This window comes from Monopterus albus, unplaced genomic scaffold (genome assembly GCF_001952655.1).
Source record: "Monopterus albus unplaced genomic scaffold, M_albus_1.0 scaffold194.1, whole genome shotgun sequence".
Taxonomy (NCBI): domain Eukaryota; kingdom Metazoa; phylum Chordata; class Actinopteri; order Synbranchiformes; family Synbranchidae; genus Monopterus; species Monopterus albus.
In genome coordinates this window covers 685,431-703,376 of record NW_018128074.1, presented here as the reverse complement: position 1 = coordinate 703,376, position 17,946 = coordinate 685,431, and the positions used below count along the sequence as shown (strand labels likewise).

Here is a 17,946-nt window from a genome sequence, read left to right as displayed (position 1 = left end):
ATATTGTTGTATTGTCTGAGTCTGTCCTGCGTTAGGGCTGTGCCATATAATATTTGAAGTCCAAAACCCAAACAGATGGTTTCTCATACATGTTGTTATTGCAGACCTATCCTGCAATATTGTTACTGTTTTAAGGTAGTATTGCCCCGGCTTGTCTCTAGTAGGTAATGCTGTGTTTTTCTAATCACACGTCAACAAGTAGTCCTAACACCTTTGCCCAGCTTCTAAAAGTCACCTACTGTAAAACACACTCCTGGTGCAAAAACATCGACGGGGTGTTCTTCACTTGAGGTCCAATTCAGAAAATACCAGCACAGCTTCCACTCTACTATGTGTACTGACTGACTGTAGTAGATGGTAACTGGAATGTAGTGGGCTGGTTTTTTGTTTTTTTTTTATCTGTGCTGGGACTGTGCTAGGTTTCCAGAATGTAGCTCACAAGATGTTTTCTTTTATCTTCTAGACACTTGTCATCATGTGGCATTTTGATGACAAGAACTCCCAGTGTGCTTTGCCTTCAAGACTGGGACACAATGACAAATGTTCCACAAAACAGAAACTTCATCAGCCTTGCCAACAAAAGGCAGCAGTACTCAGAGCGTCGGATACTGGGGTAATTTTCCAATGCCAGCCAGTAATTGCTGTATTTGAGTTTTTTCCCCCAATTTTTTTTTTATAACTCTGCAGTACTTGCTGTCATAGGTATTCTATGCAGGAAATGTATGATGTGGTGGCAAATGTTGACGAGTACAAGCACTTTGTGCCCTGGTGTAAGAAGTCCCAGACCATCATGAAAAGAGCAGGCCACTCCAAAGCCCAGCTTGAAGTGGGTTTCCCTCCAGTAGTGGAGAGGTACACGTCTATGATCAGTAGTGTCCGGCCTCATCTCGTCAAAGTAAGTCAGTCATCTGAATGATGATATGTCTGATATTGTAGCTGCCAAATGCATTTGATATTGCTGACATATAAACATTTAAATGTCAGGAACTACCTGAGCACATGCTGGGACACCACTGTACATTTTAGTTAAAGTGAATAGTGTTTGTGATGTCAGCAGACACCCATTTCTCCAAATGCCTGTTTCTAATCACAGAATTTCCCTTCTGGGTGATTCTAGGCAGTGTGTACAGATGGGAAGCTGTTCAATCACCTTGAGACAATATGGCGCTTTAGTCCAGGCCTTCCTGGGTACCCTCGCAGCTGCACGGTAGACTTCTCTGTGAGTAGGCTGCAGCTTGCTTCCTGATTTCTTTGTATCAGACCCTTTGCCTCTCTTGGTGCATCTTTTGTTATTACCTGGATCAAAGGAATAGTTTGACACTCTGTGGAGAATGTTTATTTGCTTTCGTGCTGAGAGGAGAATGATACACTGTCAGGCCCGTATAGTAATTGTGAAGCTACAGGCAGCAGATAGTTTAGATTGGGAATAGGGGAAACCAGCTAACCTGGCTATGTCCAAAGGTCACAAAATTAGCCAGAATAATACTTTAATGTGTTTGTTTAAAAGCATCCAAAAACAAAGTGTAGAAACAGGTTGCGGTTTTACAGGTGGTTATGTGCAGGGCTGGAAACAGTGACTTCCTGGAGCCTTCGCTCACACCACAGATTACAAGACACCAGGACGTCACTGCACCTAGTGAGAAATAGTTCCCCACATAATGTCTGTTACCTCTGGACAGAGCCAGGCTAGTCCCTCCCCACTGTTTTCACTCTTTACACTAAGCTAAGCTAACTGCCTGGGGGCTGTAGCTTCAGATTTACAATCAGTGGTATGGATCTTCCAAAATGTTGAACTATTCCTGTTCAGAGTTTTGTATCCACCTTTTGTTGTTGCCATATTTTATAGCTCATCTACTCTCTCTGGCATAGACTGAAAAGCCGATTTGTGTCTTTAACAGGTATCCTTTGAATTCCGATCTTTGCTGCACTCCCATTTAGCCACCATGTTCTTCGATCAGGTTGTAAAGCGGAATGTTGCTGCGTTTGAGAAGCAAGCCGGTATGCTCTATGGCCCAGAGACTCCTATCCCACGGGAGCTGATGTTTCACGAGGTGCGTCAGACGTGATCTCAGCAGCAGCGTGCCCTTGTCTTGGCCTTAAACCATGCCCACCTTTATTACCTTAGTCCACTCAGCCCTGCATGATGATGCTTAACTGCCCCCCTGCTTCAAGTATCCACCACTACATAGACATCATAGCGGCTCCTGAAGATGTTAGACTTCCAGCTCTGGTCCACAACATGCTGGATTATCATTAATTCTTGTTAGTCCAGCCTCAGCAGACTCTTGGTTCTCTACCTCCTCCTTATGTTAAGTCTGTCCATGAAGGAACCTGCCAGTGCTCTTGGTCTGTGGCTGTTACAAGCTGTATTTATGTAAACAAAACAGTAAATCCTTGCAACATCTTATTACCAATGCCAGAGAGTCTTATTTAAATGAACAGAACAGTGACACTGACCTAAACAGACTTGAAAATGTTTTGTTTTATAAAAGGCACTGAGGCCCACTGATCCAGGCTTACAGTTCACTCTGACCTGAGGGTGCTATGCCACACTGGCACATTATCAAGTCGGAGTGACCACTTTTTACCTTTTCTTGAGCACTTCAGTCTGCTGGTTCTGCTGTATTAGTCTACTGTTTGCCTTTACTTTTACTATTTCCTTTGATTTCAGAGGAAGTTTAAATATATAGTTGCGACCTTGGTAGAAAATGATCATTCATTTAATACTTTTTAATTTATCAGTAGTTGTATGCAAATTTTTATTGTTATATTGGGGTTCAAATTGAATGTGCCATGTTCCATTAACTGTGGCCTCAATTGACTTTGGAAGATTATCTTGAATCTGGCTTTTGTTGTGCTGTGAGACAGTGAGTCCACCAGTTTTAATGCCTTAATTTACAGCCCAGCACTATTAGTAAGTGTTAGGTAATTAATAGAGGCGGAGGCAGGTTAACTTTGCACAGACAAGAGCACCTGAACAAAAGTGTGGACAGGCTGGAGAGTGCTGTGAAATACGATGGATGGGGTTACAACAAAAATGTCACAGAGCTTAGGAACGTTTGTGGTTGATGATTAGTTTGATTTTACACACACAAAATGTTAAAGACTAGAAATTAAAGATGGCATTTGTAATGTCATAACAGAACACCCAGACAACATTTAGTCCTGCTTCAAATCATGTACATACCAGATGTCTAAAGTAAGCAGTTACTGAGTTTGACATTCTGTGCCAAAGTCTGGGGTGAAAATCATGGGTGAAAATAATTCTGTTGATTACTTTGCTGAAAACTAGCAATTTGTAACAAACATTCAAGCATGTACCAGGTATAAGCAAATTGATATTGGATTGTGTGTAAAAATGTGTGTTGTTATATCAACTGTTTTATATGCTTGAAAGAATAAATCAAATCAAATCAAATCCAAATCAAATGTAGGAGCATCCCTGTTAGGCGTTTTGTGAAGGCCACCAGGAGGATGTTACTGGTCTCCGTGTAAAATACACTGGTGAACCGTAGAATAAAACATTCTCCATCATTTATCATTGTCTGTGGGATTCATGTTTTAGTTTTTATTTATACACATTATGACATGTGGATGTAACTTGCAATGAGGCAGACAGGTTTGTAGGGTTTTCTGTTTTTGTAACCCATTACATTATTCCACGACAAAGGGCTAATATAGTTGATGGATTGGATTTGCCATAGTTTAGAGGTGACTGATCGGTTCATGTTACCAAAGGTCAGTGGAGGAAGTGAAGAAGTGTGTGACCTTCATCATCATAGGCTGTTCAGCTTTGTCCAAAAGTCTCACACTCCAGTAAAACTGACCTGTGGTTCAGTATTTTCAAAGCTGGTTTTTGGTTTCAAAGTTGTCTCGGGGGGTGTGGTTGGAGATCGCTGCTGTATATCTCCACATAAACTGTCAAACTGCTGGTGTATGGCCCATGATCACAGAGCTAGTGACAAACTAAAGGAAACACCTGAGCGGTCTCTCCCAGGATGACAGAGCCCCATCCATAGGACATGAGGGGTCACTGAATGGTTTGATGAGGATGCACATGATGTGAGTCATGTGACTGTGAAGGCCACAGCATCATCTTAACCCAGTTAAACACCTATGAGAGATGTCGGAGCGATGTGTCAGACGGCGTCTCCACCACCATCATCAAAACACCACGAGGGAACATCAGTAGGAAGAACGGGGCTCATCCCTCCAGTGGAGTTCAGAGACTTGGAATGTCTGTATACCGAGGAGCACTGAAGCCGTGTTGGTGGCACGTGGTGGCCCAGCACCTCACTGCAACACTTTGTTGGGCTTTCCTTTCATTTGTCACCCGTCTGTCTATTACTATCACTGACTTGAGGTATGGTAGAAAATATTTCCATTATTTTTCAGTCAAACCACTTTTTTTGTTTCAAACTGAAATGCATCTTTGTAAACACTTTGGGTGTTTTTGAAAGCTGTATTTAAATAAAAACGTTCAAGGTCAAGTGTTGATTGTCATAAGCACAGTGAGGAAACGTGTTTCTCTATACATTGAAATTCTTACTTCGCTGTCCACATGAATGCCACACAATATAAGGCAGATACATAGGTAACACTAAATCTCAATCTATTTTATTATTGCTTGTGCAAATTGTTCAGAAGAATCAGCTTGTGTACATGTTCTTCAGTGACTGTTGTACACATATGCAGCCTTTACTCTATGGTTGATTATACATTTAAATTAAACCTTGTGCCTTTTTAGAATAAGTTTTATGACAAAGTAAGACATGGGGTTGGCATTCTTAAGTACTGCCTGACTTTGCCACCGCAGAGTGCACACAGCAGAGGGGTGTGGGCAGAGTGCACGGAGGGCGGATGTAGCTGACCAGGAAGAAACCAGAGTGGGGTGATGGTATGTGGGCCAGTTATTAATAACAGCACAGAGGTGGGCATTTGGACACCTTTCTTGGATTTATTATACAAGTCAGGACTCACAAGAACAGTGTTGCCACAGACTGATGCACATATTCAAATTTAAGCCCTGTCTCTGTAAACCTCGAGTCACTTGTCTTTACTAGAGTAAGAAATTGGCTCATTAGAGACCACGTGTTTTTTCAGGTTGTAATATGTCACAGATACGACAGGAACGTGCTTAAAGCCAGAGACCACACGTCCCTGACTGCACTCTTCACTGGTTGTATACTCAGCTGTGTTTGTCATTGACAGATGCATCCTGTGCCTTTACAGTAAGACCTTTTTTCCACAAACATTTTAACGTAGTTATCATTAGGGGGTCACTAATAATAACAGTGGCTCTAAAGCTAGTACAGTAAATCAGCCAGCAAAACAATAGGACTCAGAACCCAAAGCAACTCTGCTTTGTTTACACCTGGACTTTTCTACTGGACATGCCAACACGTCTTCTGGGACAAAGACCTATGTCATGCATTATTTTACACGCTCTTTTAAATGATGAAGAAACGAGACTGAAGAACAGTTAATAAAAACCTTTATTTTTTTTATTTTTGTTGAGGCTTCCCCATGTTTGCTTTTCAAGCATTTCTTGCCCATTTCACCCATCTAGCCGTATCTCCAAGTGTTTCTCTGATGAATCCACCACGTCCCACTTATCATGTACAACCTTTATACTCTATGATCAAAATAATCTTATCCCTTGAACAACCTGGCACATGGAAGAACACCACAATAAAAACAAAAAAACATTACTAACTCTAAAGGAGGAACATGGTCTCAAAGCTAAGAGATTGAAAAATCCAAGTGAACTACTAACAAAGCAAGAGCAGTTTGACCAAAAAAAAAAAAAAATGGAGTGTTGACAGACCCAGAACTTAAGAGCAAGCTTGAAACATTGAAGTGAGACACCTGAAAAACAGCACCGGTAAGCCCACAGAGCTGGGCAAGAAACTGTATATACAAGATGGGCTGCAGCTTCTCTTTTTGATCGTTGTCAAAATTTCACAGTTACCAGTGGTACCGAACATTACTACACTGTGGTAATCGTTGTGGTTAATGATCAAGCTCATACATTCAAGCTATACATATATATACCTATGTACACAAAGTATAAATAAAACCACAAAATGAGAACCCAAGGATTAGTTTTATACATAAAAAAAAAAAAAAAAACTCAACCTGGGTGTTTTGCTGCTACAAGTCAGGAAATCCAATTAAGCAAGTGCTCAATTTTGGAGTATTTGATGTTCAAAGCGCTCTCTTTTGGGGATAAAGTAACAAACATAGACTCCCATAAGACAGGACTTTAATACAAAGTCCCCCGTCCCACTTTTCATTCAAGCTTGCTCTTAACGATTTACTACAGGCTGCCAATTACAATGATCTGCTCAAATCTTTATCACTGTTATTATAAATTATTTTTGATTAGATCATTTGAGCAGAGACCCATTAAAAATAGATTTTTAGCCAAAAAACAAAAAGGAAAATACTTTTTACACAAGTTATTTTGATCATAGAGGTAATATGATTCATGATTAAAAAGAAAACTAGAAGATGGAGAAAAGGGGCAGTATCTCAACTGATTTGCATGCTTCTGAATTTGATCATGAACAGTTTAATGTTACCAATGAGGACCTTTATTCTTAAACTGGAGTGTTCATAGAGTAAATGGGAGTGAAACACACTGGATAGACTGGGTGGAATGACATCCGAGGACACTGGACAGAAGAAATGAAGCTGAAAGTCTCTGTTTATAAAAAAAAATAAAATAAAATACAGTATTTTGCCTGGGGATATCCTCAAAACAAATTACTCCATTAGCCAAAAGCAACAAAGGTAAAGTCAGGGATTTAACTTTAGATCTTGGAACAAATACAAAAGAATTGTAATTCACTCCCATAATTCCCTTAGAATGCCACTTCCTAGACCCAGTGCTCAATGACAAACATGCAGGCGCAGCAGAAAATCCTAGGGATGCCAGCTGACCTACAGTGCAACAGTGTGAACCTACTGGGATGTTTGAAATTTTGACCTCACATGTTCCAAATAAGGGAACAAAACGGAAACCCTGTCAATGGTTAACTAAACACACTTAAACACTAATGCTGTGACAATTTAAAAGGCCCTTCTTTTGTGAAATGGCATTAAAAGTGTACTGTCTCTTCGAATCCCATGGAATCCCTGGGGTTGAAAATGACAGGGGGTCAACGTATGTCTGCCTTGTGATGTTTCCACCTCCTCCCACCCTTTACCCTAACCCCCAGCTCCTTTCAGGTGGTTCTTCAGCCTGATTTAGCTCCCACCAGTGCCATCAGTCCATCTGTGCTCATGGACTTGGGGCGCTCCAAAGGGAAGCCCAGGGCTCTACTCCACACCAGCTGAGCCAGCACGCCGAGGGCTCGGGACACACCGAACAGCACAGTGTAGTAATTCATTTCAGTCATTCCATAATACTGCAGACAGGGAAAAGAAAGCATGTCAGGATCTGTACCTGCTACCAGGAGATGACAAATGTACAACTAGCACATCCAGATTATTACTTGGATCCAGATCAGGCACTGGTGAGGTAGATCATATGTGGGTGTTATCATACAGTTTCTGTCCAAGCATTCTGGGCATTATGTGGAGTGAGAAGCATAAATATTGAAATCTCACAATGATGAAGAATCCTTGAAAAAATAAATAAATCCTGGATCTAGATCATCACCGAAATCTAATGCACTGTTCTGATGGATACCCTACCTCGCCAAAAATGTATTCAAAATGAATTCACAAACCAACAAATGGCAGTAAAATCAGAACCTTCTTGGCGGAGGCAATTAAAAGCCACTACATGCAGCTCACCTGCAGCAGCACTCCGCTGTGAGCGTCCACATTGGGCCAGGGGTTCTTGGCCTTGCCCTGCTCCAGGAGCACATTGGGCACAGTCTTGTAAAGCTGGGCAACCAACTTGAACATGGGGTCGTTGGGAAGGTGCTTGAGGGCAAATTCACGCTGGCAGGTGTAGCGTGGGTCAGTCTTCCTCAGGACAGCATGGCCATAACCTGGTACAACCTACAGCCAAGTGAGAGAGCAAATATTCCTCAACTTTTCAGCCATGCCAAGATCCTACTACTCATACTCTGTGTAACACTTACAGTTACATGTTTAGTTTTATAGTTATACACTACTTGCATTTACTATTTAGCACTTTTGTCTTTTTTTTTTAACTATTTGTTCTTATTGTAAGTGGTGCAGTTGTTAGCACCATCATCTCGCAGCAAGAAGGTTCAGGATTTGAACTTCGTGGTTAATGGGGGCCTTTCTGTGTGGACTCTGGACGATCTCCCTGTGCCAGCGTGGGTTCTCCCCAGGTACCCTGGCTCCCTCCCACAGTCCAAAGCCGTGCAAATTGTCTGTATGTGTGACTGTCAGTGTGAATGGTTGTCTGTTTGTATGTGTCAGCCCTGTGACAGATTGGCCAGGGTGGACCCCAAACCCCATCCACCAAGAGATATTAAAATCAGCAGCACAGGATTACTTCAACCAAAATCAAACACCATCACGTCACGCAAATCAAAGTGTGTCCCTTTTATTACTTTAATCCCAAATGATAAAACATGTAAGTGTATAAACATCGGTCATAAAATGTGCTATCGAAGTCATTTTCCACATTGTTCGTTCACTAATCTCTGACTTACAAAGGGACTCGTGCTGATCCCGATCTGGCCCCAGAAACACACAAATTTACCCAGCTCACATAGGTGTGTGTGTGTGTGTGTGTGTGTGTGTCAGTCTGGGTGCACAGTCGTGCACCCTTAGCAACTACTTTGAAATTGTTTAGAGCAATGTGACAGCATTTCTCACTGCTGTCACAAGTTTTTACAAATCAGTCAATCGATCAGTCCTGCGATGGATTGGCGACCTGTCCAGGGTGTACCCCGCCTTCGCCCGATTGCCGGCCGGGATTGGCTCCGGCCCCCACCCCCCGTGACCCCGTTCAGGGACTAAGCGGTAGAAAATGAATGAATGAATGAATGAATGATCAGCAGTTAAATCCCTAATGAGCAAAGTAAACTGTTTCATTTGGATATCAATTAGTTCAGCAGAGCTCCACCTCAACCAACTACAGCAGTCAAATCCTGCTTTTACACCACTGCATGTGGCTGTTAATGTAATGATACAGTATATAATAGTATAACAGCATAGAATATATAGAAGGTTATAACATTTTGCTGCACTGAGTAGCCTACTTCTACTTTTAATACTTGAAGTACATTTTTGTGATAATACTTGACATTTCAATGCAGGACTTTGTAAGACAGTACTTTTACACTGTGATAGTAGAACTTTTAATGAAGTCAAGAATATGAATACTTCCTCTGCTTCTGGTGCTAAGATAAAAACTGACAAGATTTAGTTATACAACATGTTATCTGCTATTTTAAAAAAAATCATGTTTATAATCCTGTTTATTCTTTCAGGTCGATCTCACTCTGCAATCCAACTGTCATAGTCACTTGCAATAAAAAAAAAAAAGACCCCGTTTTCCTTCCTTTGAGTGTCGTTGTAGCTGGTACATAACTGTGTAATGTCTGAGACAGTTATCATACTGTGAAAATCTCTTATTTAAAAAAAGCCAGCCATACAAGCCAGGTTTTTCCTGAATGTGAGTGCAAAACAAACAAACAAAAAAAATCTAGAACCGATCACGGTGTTTTTTGTTTTTTTTACCCTTCCAGACTTGAGTGTGTTCCAGATGTAATCCCTCATCCTCTCATCTGACACCTCTCCTCCCATCTCCTTCTGCAGGGACGTCAGCCATACCAGCACCTCCTGTGAGATGCAGAAGAAAATACACAGTGATGAAGTATAACCGAATTTCAAAATACTGGTCATTGTACACAATCATCATTCCTTCTAAGTAAAACACAATATACAGTCATGACATGTCCTTGGTATTATTCAAGCTTGTGCTGTTTTTCAGTAAAAAAAAAATACCACAGCAGGGGACTACAGCAGAAACTAGTAAACCATTTCACCCAAATGCTCAGCCTGTGTAAGAACCAAAAACTATTCTTCCTTCGTGTCACTGTTTTCAACCTTGGTGCTGTTCCCCTGCTGTGCTGACATATGCCACCATAATGACAAAGAAAAAGTAAAAAGAAAACTCCAGCCTGAACTGTCACGCATGAAGAGTCTACACAGAATTGACTCCATAGGCCTTTAACTTGTCATAGTAGAAAAAGCACAGATGTTACTAACATTAACAATGGCTCTGCTCTATCCAGTTGTCCAATAAGCCATGACACTGTGACAGTGAGCCTGCATGCACAACAGCAGGACCAAGAAACCAAAGCAGAGAAGTGGAAGTCAATTATCATTAAATGTATTTTAACATCCGTGCTCTTCCTACTGCAACATGATAATATGCCTTTCAGGCGCCAAACGCATTACTTTTCACCAACATTTGAAGCCAGCAATGCTCAGACTTGCACATGTGCAAACAGAGTAAAAGGGGTGATGTGCTTGGTACACACCTGATTGGCCAGGCCGTGCAAAGGACCAGCCAGACCATTCATAGCAGCGCTGAAGGCCAGATAGGGGTCAGACAGGGCACTACCCACCAAGTGGCTGGTGTGGGCACTGACATTGCCTCCTTCATGATCACTGTAACATCACAAAAAAATAGCATTTATAAAACAAAACATGTTAACTCAACAAAGCTGGTGCACAGGTATAATGACTAAGGAAACTCCAGGTTTTGTAAAGTTACGCTGTTCAGTATGTATTGTGACCGTTGTCCGTGTAGAACAGCTGAGAACTGCACAACACAATCAACTGCATTTGGGAGGACGCCACTAAAATGTACCCTGCAAGCTCAAACACTTCAAGCTGGCTATTCAGAAAAATATTTACCATTTTGGCATTATGTACATTGTATTAGTATTCTGTGTTATATTAGCCTAATATCAGGCCATTCATTCAATTAAGCAGATTGGACAGAAGATTTTTAAAGATTTATGGTTTTATTCCTAATGAAATTCTGGATATTATATGCCTTTATAAAGCCCGTGTTTTAACATCTTAAACCTATGTTGGATGGAAGTGTTTCCATTTCACCATGTTATCCTTTAGATCCTTTCTGACATCAAAATCCATAAATAAAAACACTACTACCTTAAGTCCTTGGGCTCAGAAAAAAATAACTATCTGTTTGCAGTGCTGTTCAGTTCTTCAAACATTCTGGACATTTACTTCACATAAAAACTGCAGGACTCTGATCAGAGCGTGACAGAAATGAAGGAAATATCTTCAAAAACTGTTGAGAAATTCATTTTAAAATCAAAGACGGATTATAATCTATGAGGAAGTGTTCAAGCAGCACCTGTGGATGGTGAGGTAAAGCCTCATTAGCTCAGTGAACTGGGGATCACTGTAGCCCAGCATGTTGGTGAAGTTGTGGGACCAGTCCAGGTTGGAGTCGATGGCTCCAATACTACTGCCTTCACGATACAGGTTCCGGTAAATCTTGGCAGCAATGCAAGGCAGCTTGGCAATCAAGTCCATAGAGTCTTCATAGACAAACTAAAAAGACCAATGTTAAAGGATGAGGAAAGGGCATGTGAAACCAGATCAAGAGTCTGCAGTGATGCTAATGGCTCTCTGAGGCAAATGCTCTTCATACACAACAAACAAAGGTGTTGGCTGGATGTAAATGGATTCCTTATCGTAGGGCCATGGATGTCTGTACCAACATGTGTGAGTATGTTTTAGGATGACAAAAAATAGATATAAACTCACCTCCCAGTACTTGGACTTGTGGACACCCTCGGAGTACGCCTGTACAAAGCTGCTCTCACTATTCAGAGCTGTGATGGCAGCACTGAACTGAGACATGGGGTGCAGGTTTGTGGGGAAATTGTCCAACATGGTGACGACGTGAGAGGGAAGTGCTGCTCTCTTTGCCCATTCTTTGGACACCCAGTTCACCTGGAGGAACAGAAGCACACAGTGTAAAAGAGTAACCTGAAAGACTTGCTTTTCTGCTCATTCTACACTAAGTTTACAGACACACACACATACTGGACACACTGTAGTAACTTTACTGTTAAGCCCAATATGATGCACTGTACAACAGCAGTTCTTTGAACAAGTACAATATTTTTTGTTAGGGCCTGGCTTATCCTCCTGAGACTTCTGTGTCAGCTGCATTAAAATTCATAAAATCAAAGAACAAATGGTAAAGGTGGCAAAACTATTCTTTCAGTGCAAAGTTACAGTCAGAAGAGAAGGAAGTTTATCCTAAATACATTCTGCCAGTAATAAAATGCCAATTAAAAGGTACAGAATGAAACTTGTTTCTCAGTTATAAAGCAATAAAAAATATCAGGTGGTGCTCTAAAGTAATATATATTTTAAAAAGTCATTCGCTGTGCTTTATTGGTGCCAAACATCTTGTGACCCACCTTTCCATCAGTAATCATCTTAGCCCTAATGTATGTCACATTCAACTGACCTTTAATTTCAGCATTATTCTTCACAAATATTTCATTTTAATAAATATTTAATTTAATAATTTAGCATCCCTCTCCCACGCACCTGCTCCTCAGTGGGCACCTGTCCTGTAACCAGCATCCAGAACAGACCCTCAGGCAGCGGCTCCTCACCTCCTGGAGCTTTAGGCAGCAACTTCTGACATTCGGGAATACTGTAACCCCGGAAACGGATGCCCTGTTATCAACAAAGAGAGAGGAAAAGACACCCTGTGCAATCAAGCTGTCCTGAAATACACCAGCAGCGAGTGTTGGCAGGCTGGCTACATGAGCAAATTTGGATGATTCACTATGACGCTCTATGCTGTGGCCTGCCACTGGAAACTCTCAGCTTCATTATGTAAGTAATCATGGTAAGTGGCCTGAGGCAGGCAAGGCTCCAAGAGAGATCAAATTATAAAGCCACTGTGAGAACACCTACAGCACAACGGATTCTGAGGCTAATACTGATGTTGTTTTAGAAGTCCAACAATATCAGCCAACAGTATTTTGTTTATGTGTTTACATTTCACACAACAATCACGCTACAGGCCCCAATAATGTTTTTCCTTAATTTGGGACTAAGACACATACCATGTGGGTTTCATCATAGAAATCAAAATGTCTGATCTAACTGAAGGACCAACCGTGGACAGGCGACCGACTGACCACAAACCCAGTTTGGCATCCTGCAATTTCTTGGTTCTTATCTGCCATATATCTTTATAACCATCATACATAAATCTGACACATACACCAATACAGATATATAGTATCTACAATAAGCTAATAACAGGCAATAAAATGGTCTTGCTGACTTATCAGTCAAGCACCAATACTGACCTCTTCAGGATCCAACACAGAGGTCTCATATACCAGACCTTTCATTCCCCTCATACCTCCATAGACCTGTTGATAAAAACATACAGAACACAGGGTTATACAAAGATATGGATGTAATAAGAGAATCTGAGTTCTAATAAATATACAGTACAACATATTTCCATGAAAAAGACAGGCCACAGCTGAATGCTTTTTTCCTGAAAGTGAAACTCTTCTAAATTTTCTATTGCCACCAGGCAGAGGTCAAAGGCGTGACCTCTGGCTGGTAGCCACAGGTGGGTGATAAACAAAAGAGGATGATGCAGTGATGCATGTGAGCATATATTAGAGCAGTACAAATTGGAGACTGGCAGCATGCAATAGAGGTTTGAGTGACTCAGCTAAAATATCTGTTGGCTGGTTCACAATGTGACGTAAGGGAGAAGACCAAACAGTGATAACTGACACAGTAAACAAGGGTGGACAGGCCTGAGTGGATCAGGGGAGGCCATCATGCCATGTCTAATCTGCGTCATGACTGATGGCATAAATGTTCTTTCCTAAATTAATATAGCGGAATTTGGCTTGGTTTTTCACTGGTTAGTGGTTCATACTGTATTTGAATCCATTAACACACATGAGTTTATTTTGTCCAACATCTGAAGAGTTACTTACCATGTCAACACTAATCTGTCCTATATTGGTTTTGCCATACTGTTGTTTGAAGTTCTTGATCCTGGTCTGTTCTTTAGGGATGAGGTCTGCCAGAACATCCTTCAGATTCTGTAAACAACACATTTCATCAGTAAAGTCCTGGATCAGACATCTAACATTAAAATAAAACACGTTCCTCTTATGTGAACTGGGGTTAACTAAACAGGCTTTATGTAAACATTTCAAGGGAAAATAAATTGATCTGTAGCTTGACAACTGTCAGCGTGTTCCATTAACATTCAGGAGAATATGTTACTTTGTCCCACCTACCACCCACTTGCACTACAGAATAAACAGCCTGAAACAGAATTAAAACAAACAGATGAACTTGGAGTAAACTGAGTTTACTTACTGTTGTTGATGCGCTAGCATATCTAGCAGCCACAAGGAAATAGGTGGCATTCTGTGGAACAGATAAAGAAATAATACAATTGAGTATTAGTACAATGACAAACCCTAATAAAATCTTTAGCGGCTACAGCAGCTTATGTAGGGTACCGAAGTTTCTTGTGTATGAACCAAGATAACCTTGTAGAAGCTCAAACTATTTTAACCAGTGATGTAGTAATGCTATGACTTCCTAGGTTTGAGAGTTAAATGGCCTTCCAACCCAGTTGATATGCAAGACTGCAGTACTTTCTGTCAAAGCATCTGTGAACTGACAATGAGCTTTAAGGTGACTGAGTCAGAAACATCAGCAGACTAAAACATTTTCCAACTCTTCTTCAGAATGACCTGTGACTCTTAACCTTGCAGCACATGATTGGCTTTAACGTTAACAATTAATCAAGGATATAAATGATTAATTGTTCCTTCCTTTAATGGAGAGAAACTTAATTTCTCCCCTCCACATTGCCTTAAGTCCTCTGGACACTGTCATTTAAAAAAAAAAAGTTTCCAACTTGTCTCTTCTCTCCACTTTATATCCCTGGTGTCCTGAGTTGGCTGATGGGTCTGTTCTACTCCACTTTGGGCAAAACTAACAGTGAAATAAACTGCTGAGCAGATCACTACAAACATCTGCAATAAGTACAGTACATGTAAGGCGTATTTCTGGACATTCCTCACCTGACACACGGAGGCCTGCCCTGCCAAAATTCTGTTTACATTCCAAGTCATACAAATATTGCTCCACTTCTATCAAAGAGCACAGTGGGGCTATAAATAAAAATGCCTCACAATCACACCACAATTCGACAATGTCAAAATATATGACCGATTAATGCACACGATTTCCAGCTTTCCATTATTCTAATGCAACCTCTAGTTCCTTTAGCTACATTATAAACATTTGCCACTGCAGGACACAACTTCTAATATACATTGAAGCCTTGCTGTTTTATTCTTTAGATTTAACTCGTGGTTATCATATAGGTCTACCATTCGAGGCATCCCATGTTCACCTCTGTAGTGAGTTAGGCTAACTAGTCACAACTTTAGATTTTCATGCCTCATAGCTCATTTTTGCATGACTGGAAAAGTCTGGAAATTAGAGCTGCAATGACTGGTTGCTTTACTGATTAGACAGCTGAAAGATAATTAGATAACTCTTTTGATGTTTATTCCCCTTTAATAAAGTATTTAAGTATAAACACTAAACTTTTGATGGTTCCACTTGCTTTTTCTTATCTTACATTACAGCAAACTGAATATGTTTAGGCTAAGAACTGTTGGTTAAATGAAATGAACTATGCTATGGTTAAAAAAACATATATACATTGAGAAGGCAAACATTTGTCTGGAACTTGGACAAAGCAGAAGTGCAGGAGAAATTTAAACGCTACTAGACCTGATTATGAATGTGTTTAGAGGACAGTAACCTTACTAGAAGATCTGTGACAGAAGGGAGAATTCAGCCTGCTGCTGTTCAACACAAAAGCAGGACTCATCTGTCAGCTTATTAAAATAATCAATGGGTGAGGAGGGATCTGAGAGATTGGCTCTGTGCCAAAAGGAATCCCCTTCCCATATTTACAACTGGTCAGAGAGGGTAAAAGACTGATAAGACCCATAGAAACAAATGGTGGGATCTTATGAGATATTATGTAACAGAACAGGGTCTTAAATATAGAGCAGCAGTTTCACTGAGTCACTTCCAACTTCCACCTACCCTGCAGCAACATTACATACACTACACAGAGGGGTAAAACATTCAAACCGCAGGCAGATTTACCAGTGACTAAACATCCTAAAGTAAACAAAACTAAACATACAACATGAACAAAGGAAGAACCATCACTGAAAGCAAACAAAGCTATTTTTGTCAACAAATATTTGGATAGATTAACTACAGAAGTACTGAGTATTTGTTGAATCCACATTTCCACTTTCTGCACTGCACTGAATCCAGTGAAATCTAGGGATAAACCTTTTCTTCTAAAAAAAACTGAACATCATGAGCCATTCACAGTTACACTGCCCTTTCTCTCAGTATGCTGATCACATGTTTTTAGTCACAGATCACACAGGCCACAGATTTATGGTCAAAGAATGTTATGTAAAAAAAAAAGCTTAAAAATAAAATCAAAGATAAGAGCAAAGATTACAACTGATAAGAGGGAAAGGGTGAGTGTAACTCAGGTTAGCTGCGCACATTCCTAACTACAAGGCTGATAACAAGGGCACAATATCCCTCAGTTTGTGCAGAATCCAGAGAAAGAACTTGTTTAGTCTCCAGTCATATAGGAGGAGGGTTAATAAACAGTAGTGCTGGTAAGCTGAGGGCCATTAAATGCAAGTAGGCTGAGGTCAGTGGAGTATGGGCAAAAGCACACTAAACCTTCAGGTGCCATTACCACTTAGTTAACTCTTAAAGCGCTTCCCTTTTTCTAATCGCACCCAAAAAATGCTAAGATCTGCCCGCTGACATTAGATGTCTGACTCCACGCCAAAGCGCATTTCTTTACAGTGTTAATTAACTTTTAAACCCTGAAAAACACAAAAACATATTTGGGGGACCTCATCAAATGATGTGACGTTAGATAACTGGCTGAAATCTTAGCATGAAGGTCAACGGGGGTGCTGAAAAAAGTTTAAGTTGAAGTTAAAAGCAACCACTGAATCTGTAAGTGATCATTAATACTTATTCTTTTCTTACAACTAAGAGAGGGGATCGGCGGACTCGCACAGTAACACAAAGTTCACATGGTCTGGCCACTGCTGGTAAAAGAAACATGCCAAGGCGGTGAACATACCAGGCCAGTATAAAGAGCAACGGTACTTTAAGCTAACGTGAGCTAACAGACATAAGTTCACAAACAGTACGACTCAAACATCTTAACAACATTATATAAAACAACGAGGTGTAATAATGACTATTAAAGCCCGTGCAAGCATTTATTATGTACACTTCTGGTCTATTTTACTATGTAGTTGACAGGGCTAAGCTAGCTAATGTTAACTAGCTTGCCTATAAGCTATATCGTTAGCTGCGAAACCTAATGTTAGCTTCCAATGAAACAGACTCAGAAAGTGACATCGAGTCCGTTACTCGTCCTCTTACCTTTGAATTGAGGAGTTTGGGTGCTAGCCTGCTAACAGTCAAAAAAGACATCGTGTCTGTATAAAAGTGTTATTTCCACTTATTCTTTACAACTAAGGAAGCCACTGCCAGAGCTAGTTGAAGGTGCCCCTCCAGAAAGCAGAAGGTTGAAGAGGGATTCGGCCCTCACGTAGCAACATCGTTGATTGGACAATGGGATTGATGGGTACGATAGCATAGAGAGATCTGATTGGTTACAGCACCGTTGGGAGTACGCTGATTGGGTACAAACACACACTTTATATGTGACGAGACCAGAGCCTGTTCAAGAAGCTTTACAAAATGTTCACTGTGTAGAAACAGAACTATTGTGATACTTGATTACAGCTTATGGAGCACTTGTTCCAAGTCTTGTGCAGATATTTAAACAAGGATTCTCCCTTACATTAATCGTTA

At 40.7% G+C, this 17,946-nt stretch overlaps 2 protein-coding genes across 3 annotated transcripts in view; one reads left to right on the top strand and one right to left on the bottom strand.

Annotated features, from left to right (window-relative positions):
• Nucleotides 1–3,538, top strand: part of coq10a (coenzyme Q10A) — a 5,297-nt gene extending 1,759 nt beyond the window's left edge. For both annotated transcript variants that reach the window (XM_020617804.1, XM_020617803.1), the window contains 4 exons: nt 464–613; nt 703–895; nt 1,118–1,219; nt 1,899–3,538. In XM_020617804.1, the coding sequence (XP_020473460.1) occupies nt 464–613; nt 703–895; nt 1,118–1,219; nt 1,899–2,066 (613 nt within the window). In that variant the 3' untranslated portion in view covers nt 2,067–3,538. The remainder of the gene's footprint in view (nt 1–463; nt 614–702; nt 896–1,117; nt 1,220–1,898) is intronic.
• Nucleotides 3,539–4,881: 1,343 nt separating this feature from the next.
• Nucleotides 4,882–17,720, bottom strand: cs (citrate synthase). Its single transcript, XM_020617811.1, has 11 exons — nt 17,512–17,720; nt 14,362–14,412; nt 13,971–14,078; nt 13,317–13,382; nt 12,541–12,672; nt 11,743–11,931; nt 11,327–11,526; nt 10,479–10,608; nt 9,673–9,774; nt 7,804–8,013; nt 4,882–7,412 (listed from the first exon to the last, which is right to left on the bottom strand). The coding sequence occupies exons 1-11, from the start codon at nt 17,560–17,562 to the stop codon at nt 7,242–7,244; spliced, it is 1,410 nt and encodes a 469-aa protein (XP_020473467.1). The 5' UTR covers nt 17,563–17,720; the 3' UTR covers nt 4,882–7,241.
• Nucleotides 17,721–17,946: the final 226 nt, after the last annotated feature.